At 41.9% G+C, this 22,313-nt stretch overlaps 1 protein-coding gene across 1 annotated transcript in view; it reads right to left on the minus strand.

The window, feature by feature from the left end:
- glis3 (GLIS family zinc finger 3) overlaps positions 1 to 22,313 on the minus strand; it is a 505,011-nt gene that overhangs the window by 58,841 nt on the left and 423,857 nt on the right. The window contains exons 7-8 of the mRNA XM_048619931.1: positions 11,301 to 11,373; positions 4,074 to 4,255 (exon numbers count right to left, since the gene is read on the minus strand). Coding sequence (XP_048475888.1) covers positions 4,074 to 4,255; positions 11,301 to 11,373 — 255 coding nt within the window. The remainder of the gene's footprint in view (positions 1 to 4,073; positions 4,256 to 11,300; positions 11,374 to 22,313) is intronic.

Raw genomic sequence — 22,313 nt, forward strand, 5'->3', positions numbered from 1 at the left:
TGGTGGGGTGGTACGTGAGGATGAGGGGGATTCTTTTTTGGTTCTTATTGCGTGGACGGGGTGTGAGGGATGAGGTGCGGGAGATGTGGGAGACACGGTTGAGGGCGTTCTCGACCACCGAGGGGGGAAAGTTACGGTCCTTGAAAAACGAGGACAACTGAGATGTACGGGAGTGGAATGCCTCATCCTGGGAGCAGATGCAGCGGAGGCGAAGGAATTGGGAATAGGGGATAGCATTTTTGCAGGAAGGTGGGTGGGAGGAGGAGTATTCTAGGTAGCTGTGGGAGTCGGTGGGCTTGAAATGAATATTGGTTTCTAGGTGGTTGCCCGATATGGAGACAGAGAGGTCCAGGAAGGGGAGAGAGGTATTAGAGATGGTCCAGGTAAACTTAATGTTGGGGTGGAAGGTGTTAGTGAAGTGGATGAACTGTTCAAGCTCCTCGTGGGAGCACGAGGTGGCGCCGATACAGTCATCAATGTAACGGAGGAAGAGGTTTTCACAAGTTTCAAAATCTCCCCTCCCCCTACCGCATCCCAAAACCAGTCCAGCTTGTCCCTGCCTCCCTAACCTGTTCTTCCTCCCACCTATCCCCTCCTCCCACCTCAAGCCGCACCTCCATCTCCCACCGACCAACCTCATCCCGCCCCCTTGACCTGTCCGTCCTCCCCAGACTGACCTATCCCCTTCCTAACTCCCCACCTACACTCACCTTTACTGGGCCCATCCCCGCCTCTTCGACCTGTTTGTTTCCTCTCCAACTATCCTCTCCTCTATCCATCTTCTATCCGCCTCCCACTCTCTCCCTATTTATTTCAGAACCCCCTTCCCCTCCCCCTTTTCTGATGAAGGGTCTAGGCCCGAATCATCAGCCTCTCTGCTCCTATGATGCTGCTTGGCCTGCTGTGTTCATCCAGCCCTGCACCTTGTTGTCTTGGATAGGTACATGGATGGGAAGGGTTTAGAGGGATATGGACCAAATGTGGGCAATTGGAACTAGCTGAGTTTGCACCATGGTCGGCCTGGGCCAGTTTGGGTCGAAGGGCTTGTTTTCATGCTGTATTAATCTATGACTCTATGACTACTTCCACACCAAACAGCAAAAGCAGCAAGTGATAGACAGAGCTAAGCAATCCCACAACCAATGGATCAGATCTAAGCTCTGCAGTCCTGTCAAAACTAGTTGTGAATGTTCATGGACAACTAGATGACTCACTGGAGGATGCAGTTTCACAAACATCCCCATCCTCCATGATGGAAGAGGCCAACACATCAGTGCAAAAGATAAGACTGAAGCATTTGAACAATATTCACTTAGATGTGCTAAATGGATGATCTTCCTCAGCCTCCCTCAGTGGTCCCCATCATCATAGATAACACTCTTCAGTCAATTTGATTCACTCCAAGTGATACCAAGAAATGGTTGGAGGCACTGGATACTGCAAAGGCTAAGGGGCCTGACAATAGTACTGAGCTCCAGAACCTGCCGCTCCCCTCGCCAAGCTGATCAGGTACAGTTACAACGATGGTATTTACCTGACAATGCTGAAAATGACCCATCCAAGCAGATGGGAAGTATTCCATCACACTCCTGATTTGTGCCTTTTGAATCGTGGACTGGCACTGGGGAGTCAGGAGGTGAGTTACTTATCACAGTATTCCTAGCCTCCGAGGTGCACTCGAAGCCACATTTTTATATTGCAATTCTGGTTGAGTTTCTGGTCAATGGTAACACCCAGGGTGTTAATAGTAGGGGATTCAGTGATGGTAACAGGACAAATCCAATCTGGCCAACCATCACCCCATCAGTCTCCTCTCGATCATCAGTAAAGTTATGGAAGGTGTCACCAACAGTGCTATCAAGCAGCACCTGCTCAGCAATAACCTGCTCAGTGACACACAGTTTGTGTTCCACCAGAGGCACTCAGCTCCTGACCTCATTACAGCCTTGATTCAAACATGGACAAAAGAGCTGAATTCCAAACGTGAGGTGAGAGTGACAGGCCTTGATATCAAGCCTGCATTCGACCGAGTGTGGCCTCAAGGGGCCCCAGCAAAAGTAGAATCAATAAGTATCGGGGGCAAACTCTCCATTGGTTGGAATCGTAACTGACACATAGCAAGATGGTTGTGGTTGTTGGAGGTCAACCAGCTCAGCTCCAGGACATCTTTGCAGGAGTTCCTCAGGGTACTGTCCTCGGCCCAGCCATCTTCAGCTGCTTCATCATAAGATCAGAAGTGGGGATGTTCGTTAATGGTTGCACAATGGTCAGCACCATTCATGACTCCTCAGACAGTGAAGCAGTAGATGTCCAAATCCAACTAGATCTGGACAATATCCAGGCTCAGGCTGACAAGTGACAAGTAATGGTTTCTACCACACAAATGCCACACAATGAAAATCTTCAATAGGAGACCTAATCACTGCCCCTTGACATTCAATGGTGTGTTACCATCACTGAATCCCCCACTATCAACATCCTGGGACTTACCAATGACCAGAAACTCAACCAGAATTGCAATGTTAATACATGGCTTCAAGTTCACCTCAGAGGCTAGGAATACTGTGTTGAATAACTCACCTCCTGACTCCCCAGTGCCAGTCCACGATTCAAAAGGCACAAATCAGGAGTGTGATGGAATATTTCCCACTTCCCTGGATGGGTGCATGCCGCTTGATTGTCACCACATCCACAAACATCCACTCCCTTCACCACTGACGCTCAGTAGCAGCAGAGTGTACCATCTACAAGATGCCCTGTAGAAATTCACTAAAGATCTTTAAACAGCACTTTCCAAACCCCCGGCCACTTCCACGTAGAAGGACAAGGGCAGCAGATACTTGCACTATCTGCAAGCTCCCCTCCAAGCTGTTCACCATCCTGACTTGGAAATATATCACTGTTCCTTCAGTGTTGATGGGTTAAAATCTTGGAATTCCCTCCTGAGGGTATTGTGAGTGTCCATACACCAACTGGACTGCAGTGGTTCAAGAAAGCAGCCCACATTCTCAAGGGCAACTGGAATGGGCAATAATGCTGGCTAACCAGAGACGAACACGTCCCACAAGAGAACAACAAAAATCTGCACTGTCTGTGATTTTCTGCTTTAGTAATGCTAAACCTTATTTCTCACAACAGGATTCCAACATTGTGAAAAATAAAATCCATCAGTACTTGGTGATAGCTTCCATCTCATGAGACAATGATTTTTGTGGAGCTGGTCCATATTATTAATTCTGTGCCATCTAAAAGCAGAAGTTAAGTAAATAGAGGTACCGTTGATTGTTGGACTCAGGTTCTTTTTCGTAGAATCTGTGCAGTCAGCAAAATCAGTTCCTGCTTGAAGATTGTCTAATGTTGAAAGCTACTTCTAACATTGCTTTGCAGCTGCCTTTGTGGTGGTTTCTCGATGATGAGCTCTTGAAGACAGGCAACAGCTCCATCAATTGCCTTCTGATAATGTATAACTATGTGTGACTGTGGAACACTCCCAGGAGTCAGCACTGATGGTGTCGGCAAGGGAAAACAAGTGCCCCCACTAATCAACTGTGTTGGGCTGCTCAGGGGAACATGATCCCAGCTTTATCTCCTGTTCTGCACTTGAATGAATTTCCCCACTCCAGATTTTAAATAATTAGTTTATAAACATGTTCAGCTAGCTTTTGGTTAAGAGCTAAAATAAAACCAGTGGGGGTGCTGGAAACCTGAAACAAAAACAGAAATCGCTGGCGAAACTAAGCAGATCTGGCAGCACCTTGGGGAGAAAGCAGAGTTAACATTTTGTGTCTGGTGACTCTTTATCGAGGTTCACCAGCAATTACAGTTTTTGTTTAGCTAAGAACTTCTCAGTTGCAATTCAGGCAATTAATATTCTTGCAAGAAGAAGAAAAATGTTGCTTGGTAACAAACTTGACACTTGCAAGCTGGGGGTTGTTGCACTGTTTTATCTTTAAGGAATAAAATGGGAAGTTGCATTCAGTTTTCAATAAGACATTGCAGAACTTTGCATTTATCAACAAGGTTCCTGTTGTGAATTCACTAGAATTTCTCCTGTTGTGGTCATTGTTTCTTACCTTGGACATGGATACTGCTTGATTGTGCAGAAGAAGCTGTGATTGGTGGGTATGGTTTGAGGTGAGACCCTGAGAACTGTTGAACTTGAGGTGGCTGTGGTGTCCTTCTGTGCATTAAGGGTGGAGGTGCTGCAATTCTTCTTGGACTGATGTGATGAGGAGAAGGAGCTGAGGATGCAAATCTGCTGGAAGAATCAAAAATGACAGAGATTGAAATGTTCACTTTACAAAGTTGTCTCTTATGCAGGAGAGGCCTAATGTCTACTTAAGATGAACTTTAAACAGAACCATAAGGTCTTTAATGCATTCATTTGTGGTAAAAGTCCAAAGTGTGAAAAAGAGAAGCCCACAGCCCCAAAGACTTTACCTTGGGTTTAGCATCTGGGAAACAATTACAGGTCATTTTATACTACAAAAGAATGGTTTCATTTAGTTGTGCTTTATAGCATTTAGAATAGTTCATGAATTACATATTGAGTTCCTGGCCTGCTCACATTGGTGACTACAGCCCTATTAATAGTCCCACTTACCCTATAAAGTGGGTATGTTGGACAGCTTTCAATCTACATTTGAATTTCTCCATTAATCAGAATTTTCCACTGGAAAACTGCAAACCTGCTGCTGCTAAAAGAACAGTCAAGTGGTGTTTGACACCACATGGATGCTGTTTCAAAATACTCGCAGATTGCTCCCTCGCCCTGTCCCTCAACTGCTAGGAAAAATTGTGTTTCTAATTTCTGCAGAAGGTTCAGATTCATGCAACCCAACAATCTGGTGGAATACTGAATTGTTTGAATTGCTCTTTAACCATCTTTCTCGTTGAGTTTATAGCCCTGCCAGTTGAGTTGGAAACTACATCGAATGAATTGCAGCCGCATTGGAAGCAGTTACATAGATATTCATATCAGATGTGTTCTCTTTCCCCACTATTTTCCACCAGCTTAGTCTCCCTTTATTTGTAACATGCTAACCCCATGACAATGTCTGAACAATACTTGCAATAGATATGGATAGGACCTGACAATACACTTGGAACTGCTCAAACTCTTTAAGCTTATGAGTTGTTGACTCTTTGAGCTTTCATAATTTAGATCTTCCTGTATTTTTATCATTTATTTCAGTCTTCATTTTGGCCACCTTCTCCTTAGGCAGTTGTGTAGAATTGGCAATGATTTATTTCCAGTCCTATTTAATGAGTTCTGAGATGGCTGTAACATACACGGCCTGAAGACTCTGCCACACAGGGAGTACTGGATACTTGAAGTTGGGTAGATGTGTTGTTTGGAGATCAGGTATCCCCATGGTCAGAGGGATTTGTTCTGCTTTAGTCTGGGAATGTAGTATTTGGAAATGTCAACTATGGTTAAAGTCTAATATAACTAAGTGACTGTGGATCAGGAAGGATGTCTTTTAGGGGATGAAACTAATATGATGGCGATACACTGTTCTGGCTGGTGTAGAGGTTACATTGCTTTTAGCATATGGTGTGTCTTACAGGATCACCCATGATACTGATGCTATAATCAGAGATTAATTAGGACAACAGAAACAAAGTATATTTGATTGGATGTTGTGGAGTAATGCTTCTGTGTAAATATTTAAATCTCAATCTGTAGATTAAAGTTTTCTTCATAAATTTGGTGCTATTAAAGCTGATTTTTGTTCACTTGCATTTTTTCTCCTCCCAGGACTCTGATTATGTCACTCTCATTGAATTGGAAGGGGCTTGAGGAGATATTCTCAATGTAGGGAAATGTCATCCAGAACTATCTCTGATGATAAGATGTGGTTGGAAACTCACCAAATGAAGCATTTTAGAAGCAGAATAAACCATACTGTGGAACATCAAACCAGTGTACTATTGGCACTATGGAGTGGAACTCAGAATCACACAGATTCATTCATCTTAGTACTCTTGCTAGAAGAAATTTGGTGAAATTACCACCTGGTTCCTAAGATGTCCAGCTAGTAGTACAAAAATTCTCCTGGGGTGCAGTTTGGGAAATTCTGATAATTTTATTTTCCTCAACCCATCTCTCCGAAATTGTACACCTGCTATTTAAAGGATTCTCTTCTCTACAGGAATGGAATGGGATTGGGACTACAGTATCAGTGTAAAATGGTTAATTATTATGCTACTACGCATCCAGATTCGGGGATCGTGCTCTTGAAGTCATATCGGATAAATTGTGGTGAAGAAAGGTTTTTTCAATTGAGTATTTAAGCACCCTTGCTGGAAGAATGTTGGAATAAATCCAGGAGAGAGTAATTGACAGGGTAAATACTGTTAACTAAACCCAAGAGAACCTCCTTCTAAACTAGGAAAAAAATTTTGACCTCAGGAGATTTCCCAAATACTATCTCCCAAATACTAGTTCCAAGTATGTATGCCGCAAAACATTTGCTCGATAACCTGTTACTCTTTTACTGTTACCTACTGAAAAATGGCTTTGTAGGAAACTTTCCTGTAGTGCATCTAGTAATTTGAAAGGCATCTGCACTGTCGTCTCCACTATTGTTTGTCATTTATATAAATGATGTGGTGAGAATGTAGGAGGCTTGATTAGTAAGCTTGCGGATGACACCAAAATTCGTAGTATAGTGGATGGTGAAGAAGGTTATCTAAGATTACAAAGAGATCTTGATCAATTGGGTCAATGGGCTGAAGAGTAGCAGATGGGATTTAATTTGGATAAATGTGAGGTATTGCATTTTTGGTAAAACAAACAAGGGCAGGACTTATACAATTATTGGTGGGTTGTGTTGCAGAACAAAGAGACCCAAGTGCTCAGGTACACAATTCTTTGAAATTTGTGTCGTAGATAGACAGAGTGGTTATGAAAGTGTTTAGCACGCTTGCCTTCTTTGCTCAGACATTTGAAAATAGGAGTTGAGACATCATGTTGAAGTTGTACAGGATGTTGTGAGGCCTTTTCTGGAGTGCCATGTTCATTTATAGTTTCCCTGTCATAGAAAGGATATTATTAAATTGGAGATGGTTCAGAAAAGATTTACTAGGATATTGCTGGGAATGGAGGGTTTGAGATATAAAAATAGACTGGAAAGGCTGGGACTTCTTTCACTGGAGCATAAGAGGTTGAGGTGTGACTTTTATGACATTTATAAAATCATGGGGGGCATAGATGAGGTGAATGACAAGGGTCTTTTTCCTAGGGTTGGGGGGTTAAAAACTATAGGGCATATTTTTAATGTGAAAGGAAAAAGATTTAAAAAGGCCATGAGAGGCAACGTTATTTGCACAGTGTGGTTTGTGTGTGGAATGAGCTGCCAGAGAAAGTGGTGGAAGCAGGTACAGTTACAACATTTAAAAGACATTTGGATAAGTTCATCAACAGGAAAGGTTTGGAGGGGCATGGGCCAAGCACAGGCAAGTGGGATTAATATAATTTGGGAACGTGGTCAGTGTGACTAGTTGGACCGAAGGGTCTTTTTCCATGCTGTATGAAACTATGATATAAGTCAAAACACATTGGATTAACCTTAATTAAGCTCAAAATACCAGTAGAAAGTTCAAGAGCTCTGTTCTGCTAAGTAATCTCTATCTTTTTCAGAAAATTGCGGGATTGAGTTGAGAGAGGCTGAGATTCAGATCACTTGTTGCTTTCTCTCAAATTTGCTCCCATGCAGACCACTAGATATGCTGTAGTGAACTCTAGCACCAGTAACACAGTAAGAGAATGGTTAGATACAGCTACTTTCTCTCAGGGCATATCCAGCTTTCTGAGAAAGTAACAAAAAGTATGCCAGAAATGTCTGAGGCTGTTATAGTGCAAACTCGAAATAAGCGTGAGCAAGTAGAGAGCTATCAAAATCTCGTGTAAATTCCACTGAAACTCAAAATGAATACATTGATAATTATCCGCTGGCTATGAATTAGAGGTCCCATGTGTGCACTGACGATTACAAATTATGGGAACATTCAAAACATTATCGTGTGGGTCAGTACATTTGTTACATTGGGTGGTTTTTTTTCCCGCTCGCAGTTGAAGTGTTTTGTCAAGTGAGATTGACAGTGCCTGGTCCTTTGTGCCCTGGTATGACTTTTCTCGCACAATCTTCAAGTTTTCACCTCTTTAAATATGCAACTGGACTGATGGGTGGTTTTCTTAAGGAATTATGAGGATGGAGAGGCAGAGGTACTGGCCACTGCTTATCATACTGATATTTAAGGCCAAGTTTCAGATCACTTCAGATTCTACAAACTAGGAAATGCTACTCAAACTGACACTCGACTATATGTAAAAATACATGTTCCAGGACAAAGGAAAGTTTGCTATCTGCTTCACAGATAGGGCCCTGGAGGTGTGGGTGGGTAGCCTGGTAAATAAAACAGCAGTCCTTTCTCCTGCTGTCCATGACAGGAGGCCATTCCAACAGACCAAGCCAGCTTGGGCATAAATTGGAACCTAAATTGTCCTGGGTAAGGCAGGATACCAACAGTGCAGGAAGAAAGTCAATGATCTACAGTGCTCCACTGGGGTAAGTGGCACCATCTTTTCTCTGTTATCTCACACTCACAGGGCCAGCACTCACTCTAACTCTGCCACTGCACTCACCTCTCACCTAAGCTCTTGCACTACAACTTGAACATTGAATGCATCATGTCCACCTAACTCATCTGCCCAAATTACAAGTCCTGCCTGTCGTCGCATGTCCTCCTCACTCTCTAGCTACATCTCACCACATCTCCTGCTGGCGTATCCCCAGTGATTGCTTCCCCAGCCACGTCTGTGATACTCAATCCTTTCCTTTGTCTCATTTCAGGAAAACCTGGCCCACTGCCCCAGGCAGGTGTCTCCACACAACACTAACTGATGTACCTGGCATCCCTGAGCAGTTTGCATCTGAATTGCAACAGGACTGACCTTGCCTGAATGCTGCAGGTGAGATATTGACATAGCATGATGCTATTCAATGACATATCTACCCTTTTGACTGTTCAGTGCTCCCCAGTGTGACAAACTGCCTGCCTTTCCCATTGCATGAGAAAGAGATGCAGTCTACAGAGGAAGGCAACCTGTATGTCAGTGCTGAAGTCAGTGAGTGCACATTAAGAAAGCAACGTGAAGGAGATGGAGGCTAGCATCCTCCAGATAAGCAGGAAAGTAAGTGAGTGTTAAGAAAGCCAGCAAAAAGCATAAGGTGCAACTGTGTTGGTACACGAGATGCGCACGTGTGTTCCAGTCTGCAAAGCAGAAGCGTGCAGGTTGTAGCTGTCCCCGAACTCGGGGGGAGGCATGGTAGCTCAGTGATTAGCACGGGGACCTGGATTTGATTCCACCTTCAGGCAACTGTCTGTGTGGAGTTTGCACGTTCTGCCCATGTCTGCGTGGGTTTCTTCCAGGTGCTCGGTTTCCTCCCACAGTCCAAAGATGTGCAGGTTAGGGTAGATTGGCCGTGCTAAATTACCCATGGTGTCCAGGGATGCGCAGGCTAGGGGGTCTAGCCATGGGAGGTGCAGGGTTACGGAGACAGGGTGGAATGGTCTTTAGAGGGTCGTTGTGGACTTGATGGGCCAAATAGCCTGTTTCCATACTGTAGGGATTTTGGATTCTATTCTATGACTCTAACTCCAAAGTAAAGTGTTGAAAGGCTGAAGGAATGAGTGAGTTGGTCTGAGAGCAGCGATGATGATTTGTAGAGGCAGGTGGTGGGTTTGCCAGTACCAGCTCGTGAATGAAGGCTTGAGGAGGTTGGTGCCATGCAGCCTGCAGGGACATTGCTCTGAAGAGACATTTTCATGATGGCCAGGATAGACATGCCACAAGCTGCAGCTGCTGGGTACCTGCTCTGGTTTACATTTCAAGAATTTGCACCATTTCATTTCTCAAGAAAGCAGATGAAAAGAGGAGACAACACAGTGTGGAGTTGGATGAACGCAGCAGGCCAGGCAGAATCAGAGGAGCAGGAAAGCTGACGTTTCGGGCCTAGACCCTTCTTCAGAAATGGGGGAGGGGAAGGGGATTTTGAAATAAATAGAGAGAGAGAGGGAGGTGGATGGAAGATGGATAAAGGAGCAGATAGGTGGAGAGAAGACAGACGGGTCAAAGAGGCAGGGATGGCGCCAGTAAAGGTGAGTGTAGGTGGGGAGTTAAGGAGGGATAGGTCAGTCCAGGGAGGATGGACAGGTCAAGGAGGCGGGATGCGCCTGCTAGGTAGGAGAGGGGGGTGGGTCTTGAGGTGAGAGGAATGGATAAGTGGGAGGAAGGACAGGTTAGGGAGGCGGGGACGAGCTGGGCTGGTTTTGCGATGCAGTTGGGGGAGGGGAGATTTTGAAGCTTTAATGTCAGCTTTCCTGCTCCTCTGATGCTGCTTGGCCTGCCGTGTTCATCCAGCTCTACACCTTGTTATCTTAGATTCGCCAGCATTGGTAGTTCTCACTACCTCAACTGAAAAGAGGAAATGGCAGAATAATAACACAAGTTGGGGTTTAATAAGCATGGATTTGCATGGAAATAGGATTGTCACAGTCAACAGTGAAATTCTGAAGATGCCTTTTAAGGCTTGATGAAATGAAAATCGCAAAGATTTTTCTCAACATCAAGATTTTGGTTCTTCTCATTCTCTCCATCTTTTCACATTATTCACCACTGCTCCCAATGCACCAGGGAGCAGAAAATACCACTCATTGTACTTCAAATTTGTCCAGAAGTTTATTTCTGAATGAATGGAAAAAAAACCCACAGAAAGCAAAAAATGTACTTTGATGTTCACTGGTGAAGTGAAGAGAATGAGGAAAAAGCTGTTTTCAATTACCTTCTTGGTACATGCGGATGGTTAATTTTAAAGGTATAATTTAGACATCGAGTTGAATGTCTCCTGGATGAATGCTGGTTGCATCAGTCTTCCTTACTTTACTATTGTTTTTATCATCTGGTCAGTGCTTCCACATTGATCTGGCTTTTTGTTCAGGCCTGGCTTCTTCCTGTATTGCCAGGTTATTGTACATTGCTACATAGTTGTGCTTGCAACAGATGATAATGATTTTGGAACTTTGCTCAAGAGAGATTAAACAGTTAAGTACCTCTTAAATTATTAAGGTATTTGAGAACTGATTCAAGATACGAATGACATTCTATATAAAAGGTAGATACATGAGTCTTATTCCATTTGTCCTTTGCTACTTCCCAGAGGTGTCATAAGAATATCCTTAGCCATGACTGAGGACCACCTTTGTGGCTTGTCTTGGCTTTCAAATGAACATACTGATGAAATGAATGGCTCAAGAAAACTGCCTGGAAGGGTACAATGATGATGACAATGATAATGCTACGGTTTCCTAATCAACAATGCATTTATCAAAAAATGTTATTCCATTAAATTTTCCAAGTTGGTTTACTGAAGAAACAGATTTTACTGAGTAAGACTAGAGTCAGAAGAGATGATGATAGACTGTAGACATGCAACCAGAGTCTTTTGACCTGACTTTCACCCTTCAGTGTAACCTTGTGGGTTTTAAACAAATAATCAAATTCCAGAAATGGGAGTTAATGTAGATTTAATAGAATTACTTTAAAAAGTTCTGACTCAAGAGGAAGTAAAGAAAGATAGCAGGTTACCACTAAAGCAATAAGGGACATAACTAAGTCCTGAATATTGATTTAAATTTTGGCTGAATTGAACTTTTCTTATGCTGATGTTTTTCTTTTTAGCTCGTTCTGCTGTTTAGTTTCAAGAATTCAACATTTAAATAAACAGGTGACATTAAAATACAAAAATTAAATTTCGTAGGGGATGGCTCAGTGGTTAGCACTGCTGCCTCACAGCACCAGGGACCTGGGTTCAATTTCAGCCTCGGGCGACTGTCTGTGTGGAGTTTGCACATTCTCCCTGTGTCTGTGTGGGTTTCCTCTGGGTGCTCCGGTTTCCTCCCACAGTCCAAAGATGTGTAAGTTAGATGGATTGGCCATGCTAAATTCCCTGTAGTGTCCAGGGATGTGCAGGCTAGGTGGATGATTAGCCCTGGGAAATATCGGGATAGGGTGGGGCTGTGTCTGGGTGGGATGCTCTTTGGAGAGTTGGCATGGATTCAGTGGGCCAAATGACCTCTTTTCGCATTGTAAGGATTCTATTTTATAAAAAAAATACTTTACCAGCTTTCAATTTTCAGAAAATACTTTAGAAAGATTAAAGGCATGAAACTGTAATCCTTTAAAGTCAACAGTTATGCAAGTTATTTTATAATGCAGTGCTAACAACATAGCAACTGCTTCATCCTACTGGCCAGTTTGTATGAAACGGTAAGAGAAAACAATGAAGATCACTAGTTTTGCCACAAAGCAATGAAAGGTAGACCGCAAAATGTGATATTCATAGAATCGCTACAGTGTGGAAGCAGGCCATTCAGTTCACACTGACCTTCCAAAGAGCATCCCACCCAGACACAGCCCCCTACCTTATCTCTGTAACCCCACATTAGCCATGGCTAACCCACCTAACCTGCACACTTTAGCATAGCCAATCTACTTAACTTGCACATCTTTGGACTGTGGGAGGAAACCAGAGCAAGCCCACACAGATCTAAGGAGAATTGTCTTCGCATAGACAGTTGCCCCAGGGTAGAATTAAACATGGGTCCCTGGTGCCATGAGGCAGTAGTACTAACCACTGAGCCACTATACCAGCCAACAGCATGTGTGAATACACTAGGTGTGTACAGTGCTCCAACAATTGATATAAATTTCTTGGTGGTGATTCGACCACAGACTTGTTTTGTTATTGTGATTCTTCCTAGAAATTTATACTTCACTTTATACTCTTTCCATTTCGGAAGTCCTTTTGGGTTGCAATGAGTTAAGATAAACTGTGAATATTTTTGTTTTAATTGCAGCTGCTCCAGTGGAGCTAGAAAATCTTAACTTTGCTTCAGAGCTCACATCATCAGTAATGTGATTTCACCTGGCATAAATGATATTTTCCTTTGCCAAACATGAGTAGCTTTACTATGTGCATTGTTGAATACACACAATAGTTGATGGTCCATGCATTTGGAACCCTGGAACATTTTAGCTGCAGAGCGCACAGCTTTCAAAATAAAAAGTAACCACAAAAATTACATTAGGAAATAGGAGTTGTTTCCTTATCCACTGGATTGTGTAAGTTTGAATAACATAACACACATGTAGCCTAACAATTCTGAACAATTCCAATCCTGAATTCCTTTCCAAAACGTAGCATTCGAAAGACAACATCAGCCATAGTATCCAATCATTATAGAAATTGCTGGAAAAGCTCAGCAAGTCTGGCAGCCTCTGTGGAGAGAAATCAGAGTTAACGTTTTGGGTCAAGTGACCCTTCCTCAGGAGTTTTGAGGAAGGGTCACTGGACCCAATACATCAACTATGATTTCTCTCCACAGAGGCTGCTGAGCTTTTCCAACAATTTCTGTTTTTGTTTCTAATTCACAACATCTGCAGTTCTTTCAGATTTTATCCAACAATTATGACCGGGAGAAATGCTAACACTTTGCACGGTCACTAAACTTACCCTCCTCTTGGTGAATTTTTAGAAAAAAAAATGAGAACATGATGAAGAAGGTAGGTCGCCTTTAATCATTTCAATGCTGCCACACGAAAATCATAACAAGAGTGGTTTTCCCATTTTTTTGGATCCTTCGATCTATTTTCAGGAATCAAAAGTTCGGTGAACCTAGACTGCCCAGAAGCAGCTCCAACCCTGAAATGCTCTAAACCATTGGGTACAAATACTGCCTCAGAATTATTCAGCCTAACAATTCAGAGTTGCAATGACAGACAAAGCTGTCTCAGGAACATAGAGATAACAAGGTGTAGAGCTGGATGAACACAGCAGGCCAAGCAGCATCAGAAGAGCAGGAAGGCTGACGTTTCGGGCCCACACCCTTCTTCAGGAACATGTCTGACTAGTGTGACGTTTGATCTAGCAGGCTGACTTCTGAACCCACTCAATGAATCTTGAATACAGAAACTGCTCAGATTTGTGGAGATTTTTTTTCTATGGAGGAAATGGAAGACCCACCTTCACAAAGGTCGACTAACACCTAAATTATAAGCTTCTGGAAGGAATGTAAATAATAATATGCATTACACTTTGTGACATGGTTGACTATCTTCTCCCCAAAAGCCAGGCTGTGTTCAATAAATTGCTCTAAAACTTGAACATTGAGGATGGTTGCTCTGGGAAGATGTCTTGAAGAGCTGTTTCAAGGATATAAAGCCATTGTTAGAAATCAAGGCTTATAGAATACGACAAAAAAAAGACTGAATACACTCCCTGTAACAGCAATTGATACACAACATACAAGGAACCTCTGTTACTGTACCCTCCTGAATGGCACAGCAGTGAACCTCAGAAGAGAAGAAAAAAGGAGAAAGTATTTTTAGCTTCATAAATTTCATACTATCATTAAATATATTGGTCACGTGAGAAATAACAAAGTCATTCTTGCTGATCTGTGCTACGTGTATAATCCTTTCACTACTAGAATTTTTTAAAATGCAGAATTTTGCTGAGTTTTCCTGATATCAATAACAACTGTTGACAATATATGCAATTTAAGTATTTCTTTCCAAGCTATGTATCGACTCTTCAATAGATGAACAATGTTCCTAGGACAATGTTTAAAATACAGTCCAAACCTTTTTATGAATTCAAGATGGTTGCTACATCAAGACTTCCAAAAAAATCTACACAAGAGTGTAGTTCTTAAATATAGTTTTGAAATCTTGCAACTTCTTTCCCCTCATTTTCTATTTGGTTGCAGCATGGTGACAAGAAAAAAAACTTCTAGAAATGTCCACATCTGCTTCCACAGAGCAGTTGTCATGCAAAGTACTGTCTAGGTATTTTGATGAAAACTAATTAGAATACAGTGTCTTTGGAAATGTTCCCAGAAGACTTCTGGCCATCAATCTAAATTCAATTACAAGTGAACATCCATCACCCACCCTCAAAAGATTCCAGAAAGACAGGATCCTGATATATTTCACTGATTTACATAGCTTCGCTGAGGTGCTAAAATGTAAATGCGTGTCAATGTAGAATTTTGAATTTCTTTCCACAGCTTCTTCAAAAGACTCAATACATATTGCGAAAAAAATTTACACATCAGCACTTTCTGAATCCAGGTTATGTATAAAGGTGACTATGCACTTCAGTATCTTTACTGGAAGGAATTTTGGGTTGTAGGAGTGCAAATTAGGTTCTAAAGAAGGGTCACCAGACTCGAAACATTAACTCTGCTTTCTTTCCACAGATGCTGCTGAGTTTCTCCAGCAATTTCCGTTTTTGTTGTCACATAATAAAGGGTCAGGTTCTTTAACAGTTCCCTAGCTAATAATGGAGGTTGCTGCTTTTCTGTGCATTTAAATGAATAGACACCAAATCAAGAACAAAACCAGAAGTTGCTGGAAAAGCTCAGCAGGTCTGGCAGCATCTGAGGAAGGGTCACCGGACCCGAAACGTTAACTCTGATTTTTTCTTCACAGATGCTGCTAGACCTGCTCAGCTTTTCCAGCAATTTCTGATTTTGTTCCTGATTTACTGGCATCTGCAGTTCTTTTGGTTTCTATTTGGACACCAAATCGAGGCATGCTGTGTTATGGCTGGAGTGATCCTTTCCTACCTCCGAATCAAGGCTAGAACGTTTGAGTTCTACTCTAGACACCCTCAACAAGTAAACTTTAGAAAACGCTGTCTAAATGCTGAACAGATTTGCAGCAGGGCACTTGGATTGGAAGAAAAAGTTGAGAGTGAAAATGGGAATCATGGCGGGTGACCGGGGAATGTGTGCGGACGCTGCCAGTTGTTGAGGCAGACTGGGCAGAAAGCCTGCTTTGGTGCAACAGCATGTTGTCAAAGATATGACGAGAAATCAAGAATAGAAAAGCCCTCTCGTCTCCCAGTCTTTACCCCTCATACCCTCAGCCCTTCCCACATCAACCATTGCCCTGCACCCACCCTCATGGCCCCTCATATTCTCCATGCCAACTCATTCCCCTCTGCCCATTCCTTATGGCTGTAGGGCAGCTTGTGCCCTTCTATCCACAGACATAAATCCCCATAATGTCCATGGCAAACCATATACTCTTTACCCACCTACAATTCTATGATCTATGATCTATGAATAGACCCTTTGTGCCAACTCATACCAACCCATGTCCCTCACACACTCTGTGTCCTAACACCTACCATGATGGCTCATCCACCACTCACAGAGGGCAGATCTCAAGATACATGCTGAGATGTGATAAAATAAAGTTCTAGAGAGTCCATTGACGAATTCACTGCTGATAAAAACCCATTCACTACGTTGAAGTTTCTTTCATATGTTATAAAAACAAACATTGCAATTCATTGTTCCATTTGCAAACGTCTATAATCATTTGGATCTGTGAATCAGACTGTGAATTGACACGCACCACATTGTGATAATGGAAGGTTTTGAAATCAGTCACGCAGCATTAACCTGGTAAAGATGCTAGTGCTCAGGTTTATGTCCACTAATAGGGTACATTGCTTTACACACCAGACAGCCTTTGTTTAAAATATTTAAAGAGAAAAATTTCCCTTTGACTGTTCCATTGAGCTTAGCACTTCCATTGAGTTTCAAAGCTTTTCATGTAGGATCATGTCTACTTTTAACAATTCCAAAGGGCCCATTGACTTTCTTTCTCAAAGTGTACCTCACCTCTTCCAAATGAAACGTCACCTCCTCTAAGGATCAATGTCTAAGAGAGTAGCTTATCCTTCTGGAGGAATCCAGCGGCTTTAGACTTTTTTTCTACCAGGTCTAAAGTGCACAACTCATGGTTTGGACTTTCTGCTGGTGGAAATGAGGTCAAACAAATGCAGCTTCACCCTCTGTAAACCATGGATATGTGAATTAAAACTTGCCCCTACCGCTGTGACAACACGTTTGGGGGTAGAATTTCCAGATTTGGGAGTTAGCATCTCTTTTCGTAATGACGCACACGTTCTTAATTGTTAAGAAAATTCAGACTTAAGTCTTAAGTCTTAAAACAACATTTTCATGTGGATGGAAATTACACTGTATGATACTAGGATATGTTCAAATAGTTGACTTAATGCCTCACTGGGCATTATGGCCAGAGTGAATTTCATGTGAACATTTCAAACAGTTATAAGCAACTTCACCTCACCAGACAATTGAAGAATTTTGACAATTGATCAAAATTTGATTTAATTTTATCCTTTTCTGAATATTTTGCAGAGTTCACTGGTCTCGGACAAATCCCAGAGGATTGGGAAATTATTAATATGCGTTCCACCTTCAAAAAAAAAGATTTGAAGGCGAGACCCTCAAATTATTGACCTGGAAGCTTTACTTCTGCTGTTAGGAAATTATTTGAAAATAGAGTCATTGAGTCATACAGTACGGAAATGGAATACCTAGAGCAGATTCAACCAATTCAAAATTCTTACCATGGATTTAAAAGGAATGATAATGCTTAATTATTTACTTGAGAAAATGGCAGATCTAGTAGATGGAGGGATTTGACATTGCCAAATATGATAAGGTATTTCATAAAATCCAAGTGCAAAGGTTCGATGGAAATAAATTCTAATGGTCTGATAAATGGGCAATTGATTGATATTAAGCAGCAATCATGCACTGGAAAATGTTTAGCAGGCAGTCACCAGTGGGGTATGATATGCTTCAGTATTGGGCCCACCATTGTTCATGTTATAATATATAATCTAGAGGAAGAAAGTATATTCTAATTGTCCATGTTTACAGATACTACTTCAGTAAGAGCAGTGACAAATAATGAAAATCAATCTGCGCAAATTCGAAAGCATTGTTACAAGATTGTTCAATTGGTGAAGACATTGCAGGTGTACATTATTGCATGGAAATACATTGTTATTAGGACAAGCTAATTTGGATTGTATTTTTAAAAGGAATTACTTGAAGTATCAGAGCAGGAGAAAATTCTTTGGGGGTTTTTAGTTAGGTCACTAAAACCATTAGTACAAAGTTCCCATGCTGTTAAATGTGTGTTGGAATGTGTAACAAAGGTAATAACTTAAATCCAGAGGGATCACTTCAAATTACACATTGGCAGTACTGACCAGATTTAGTTTCTCTATTTCAAGAAATGGGAAATTGTTAAGTAAAAGTGTGAGATCTTTGGTCTTGAAGTGGATGATGCATGAGTATGGATTGGTCCCTCCTATACAATGAGTTTTTTTCTTTTTTGAAAAAGAAAAGCATGAGACGGCATATAATAGAAGTTTTTTTTAAAATTATTAAAGGTTTGGACAAAGGGCTCCAAATTAGCTTCCTTGCCTTGGGCAATATGTAAGCACAAGGTATCATATTTACCAATTAAGGTCAACAAAATAGAAAATACATGAGATTTTGTTTTAACTAATAGAATGTACAGGAAATGGAACAAGAAGTTTTAATGAGTTTCAAGCAGGGACAGGTCATTGTCAACAATAAAGTGAAAGCTTAGCAGAAATATACTAAGGGAACATTTTGGATGTACTGAAGATGTTCTGCTTGGAACTGTCATATAATATTGCTATATCAAGTCACTGGAAAGGTATCTGATCTGACAGTTTCAGTCATATGGAGGTAACAATACAGTTTTGTATTGTTTTTAACACTTCATTACTTGTGTTTCTGAAGAAAACAAAAGTACTGTAATTGTTTATTGGAACAGGACTGACTTAAAGGACTTGTAGCCAGTCATAGTCATCGTGTTTCTTTGGATGCTTGCTATATCATCCAAATCTCAAAAAAAAAGTTTACACATCTGTACAAACACCTAAACTATTTCCAAATAATATGAAAACATAACTATTACACATAAACCACAGCTAGGCATGAATCTCGAAAATGTTAAAACAATCAGATGGCCCACAAATGAAGAAGAAAAATAATCAGATGCATTAATGCATAAAATTCTCTGATTGGTCGGTAGTCAATGCTTACTGTACTTTAAAGGAATGCATGAATCAAAGCCTGAGATTCCTTATGGAAGGAGTGAAACTCAGACACTAAGCCACAGTGAACAGCTTTTGCAGACTTCCTAGCACCTAGTTCAGGAGCAGTAGTGAGAGAAAAAGTGCAAGCTTTGACAGAAACATAGTCCCACATTGATCTAACCTGTAAAATGTGTTCTTCATATGAAACGTTAACTAAGTGTATATAATTAAGAAAGCTGTTACCTGCATTAAGAAAAATAAGCACTTGTTTTGTCCCCTGTGTCAGAGTTAGAAATGCAAGTTCTGAAGAAGTGTGACTGGACTCAAAATGTTAATTCTGCTTGCTCTTCACACATACTATGAGACCTGCTGAGTTTCTCCAGCACTTTCTGTTTTTTCTTTAGAAATGCAAGCCCCTTTCATGGGCAACCAGAACAGCCCCAGAACGGATCATATGTGATGCTCAAGTTATGCTCATTCACACTATGAACTGGATTCTTCCCCAGTAGCAGGCTGGCTTCTGGACAGTGAAAGGTGGAAACTGGTGTTTGTACTAATCTATAGATTTACAGTAAAAACTCTTGCGAATCTTTATGTTCTTTGCTGCCCAAAACAGCATACGGCTACCAGTCTATAAAACATGCTAGCAGAAGATTAACCTCTTCAAGTGGAATGGCAAAGGAAGTGAAATGTCATCCCTGTTTCTTATAGAAGTGAAACTCCCAATGGCTTTCTAAAGTGAAATTGCCGAGTCACACTGCAGGATCATGAATTATGATTATGCACCAGTATTTTCAGAACTGGAGCCATGTGATCAGTGGAAGATTGAACTGGAGATGTGACAGGTCCCTTCTCCAACCAAGAAGAAGCAAAGTATGGCTTTGGTTTTACCCTAACCAGGAAGTAGTAAAATTAGAAATAAAGTATTTTCAGAACAGGCCGCTTTAATAGATTTCTGAATCAAGAGAAAATGTAGGATTGGTGAGTGCCCACAATTAATGAATCCTAAAAGTCCACGCAGAATGAGAATTAGATGTTTCAAGCTTATCTCAAAATATCACTTTCAGGAATTATCCAAAAATAAGGAGTCAAATATTTGAAACAACTCATAAAACAGATGATTCTGAGAGTGAATATGATGAGGATGAGCAACAATAAAATATTGTGTTGGTGGTGAAAACATAAATCAGTGCAAAAGTATTGCTAGTTGCTGATTGTTCAATAGTGCCATAAAGTATGTGGCATTGTTTGGCTGATCTGTTATTCGGAAATCTTGGTCAAAAATCGCATGATACCATGTTATAGTTCAACAGGTTTATTTGAAAAAACTAGCTTTGTAGCTCTGCTCCTTCTTCAGGTGTAGTGTGGAAGAAGAGGTATACTGGCACAGAGTTTATAAGCAGAAAGGGAACAACCCTAAAAATGTCTCACTGACCGCCTCCTGTTGAATCTTTAATGAGTTGGAAAGGAAACACAGGTTTCTAATAATTGAAATGGAAATCCCAGAATTTCTTTCAAGTCATTGTCCCGAGATAATTAAAGGATTTTAGTTGTGTATACAAGAGGAGTCATCTCAGGTATGTGTGTGCTTGGGTGGTATGGTGGCTCAGTGGCTCAGTGGCTGGCATTACTGCTTCACAGCACTGGGGGCCCCTGGTTCAATTCCACCCTCAGGTGACTGTCTGTGTGGAGTTTGTACATAAACTCCATTCCCCCTGTGCCTGTGTGGGTTTCCTCCTACAGTCCAAAAATATGCAGGCTAGAGCAGATTGGCCACACTAAACTACCCAGAGTGTCTGGGTGGGATGCTCTGAGGTTCAGTGTAGACTTGTTGGGCCAAAGGGCCTGTTTCCACACTGTAGGGATTCTGTGAAAAGGTCAGTCAATGCATTTTAAGTATGAGGCCTTGTTTAGAATTTGTCTGTGTTTTAACCTGGAGTCAGGCTGGTCTTATTTTTTTGAAAAAATAGAATGTATCTGCCAATACACAAACATCTTGGATGAGATAATTCACCGCATAGATTTATATGTATGTGCGTTTGTGTGTGTGTGAGAGAGAGACTGTGTGTGAGAGAGAGACTGTGTGTGTGAGAGAGAGATAGAATGTGTGTGTGTGTGTGTGTGTGTGTGTGTGAGAGAGAGAGTATGTGTGTGTGTGCTTGAGAGAGAGTGTGAGTCTGAGGGACTGTACGTGTGTGAGTGTACATATGTGTGACAACAAGGTGCAGGGCTGGATGAACACAGCAGGCCAAGCAGCATCATAGGAGCAGAGAGGCTGACGTTTCAGGCCTAGAGTGTGTGTTTTTTTAAGTGTGAGTGTGTGTGCGTGACAGGGTCTGTGTGAGTGTGCGAGTGTATGAGTGTATGTGAGAGAGTCTAGTGAGCTGGGGTCACCTGTAGTGCAACATGAACCCAAGATCTCGGTTGAGGCTGTCCTCATGGGGACCGAACTTGGATATCAGCCTCTACTCGGCGACTCTGTGTTATTGTGTATGTCAAAGTCCGCCTTGGAGGATGTTTACCCAAAGGTTGGAGGCTGAATGTCCTTACCACTGAAGTGTTCCCCCACTGGGAAAGATCATCCCTGTCTGGCGATTGTAGTATATTGGCAAAACTATGATGATGCTATGACAATGGATGAATGGACACTGCACAATGATCACCAGACAGTGGTGTTCCCTCCCAGTGGGGGAACACTTCAGCCGTCAAGGACATTTGGCCTCAAATCTTCGGGGAAGTGTCTCCCAAGGTGGACTTGGGGATACACAATGCAAAGTCGCCGAGCAGAGGCTGATAGCCAAGCTCGGTCCCCATGAGGACGGCCTCAACCGAGATCTTGGGTTCATGTTGCACTACAGGTGATCCCACCACATTATACACTCACCCCTACCTTATACTATCATCCATATGCCTATCTAATAGCCGTTTAAATGCCCCAAATGAGGCCGACTCCACTACCCTCTCCGGCAATGCATTCCACACCCCTACCGCTCTCTGAGTAAAGAACATACCTCTGACGTCTCCCCTATATCTACCTCTACTCACTTTAAAACTATGTCCCCTTGTAATAGCTACCTCCACCCTAGGAAAAAGTCTCTGGCTGTCCACTCTATCTATACCTCTGATCATTTTGTACACCTCTATCAAGTCACCTCTCAGCCTTTGTCGTTCTAAAGAGAAAAGCCCTAGCTCTCTCAACCTTTCCTTATAAGACCTTCCCTCCATTCCAGGCAACATCCTGGTAAAAACCAAAAGAACTGCAGATGCTGTAAATCAGGAACAAAA

This window comes from Rhincodon typus, chromosome 3 (assembly GCF_021869965.1).
Source record: "Rhincodon typus isolate 14 chromosome 3, sRhiTyp1.1, whole genome shotgun sequence".
Lineage (NCBI taxonomy): Eukaryota > Metazoa > Chordata > Chondrichthyes > Orectolobiformes > Rhincodontidae > Rhincodon > Rhincodon typus.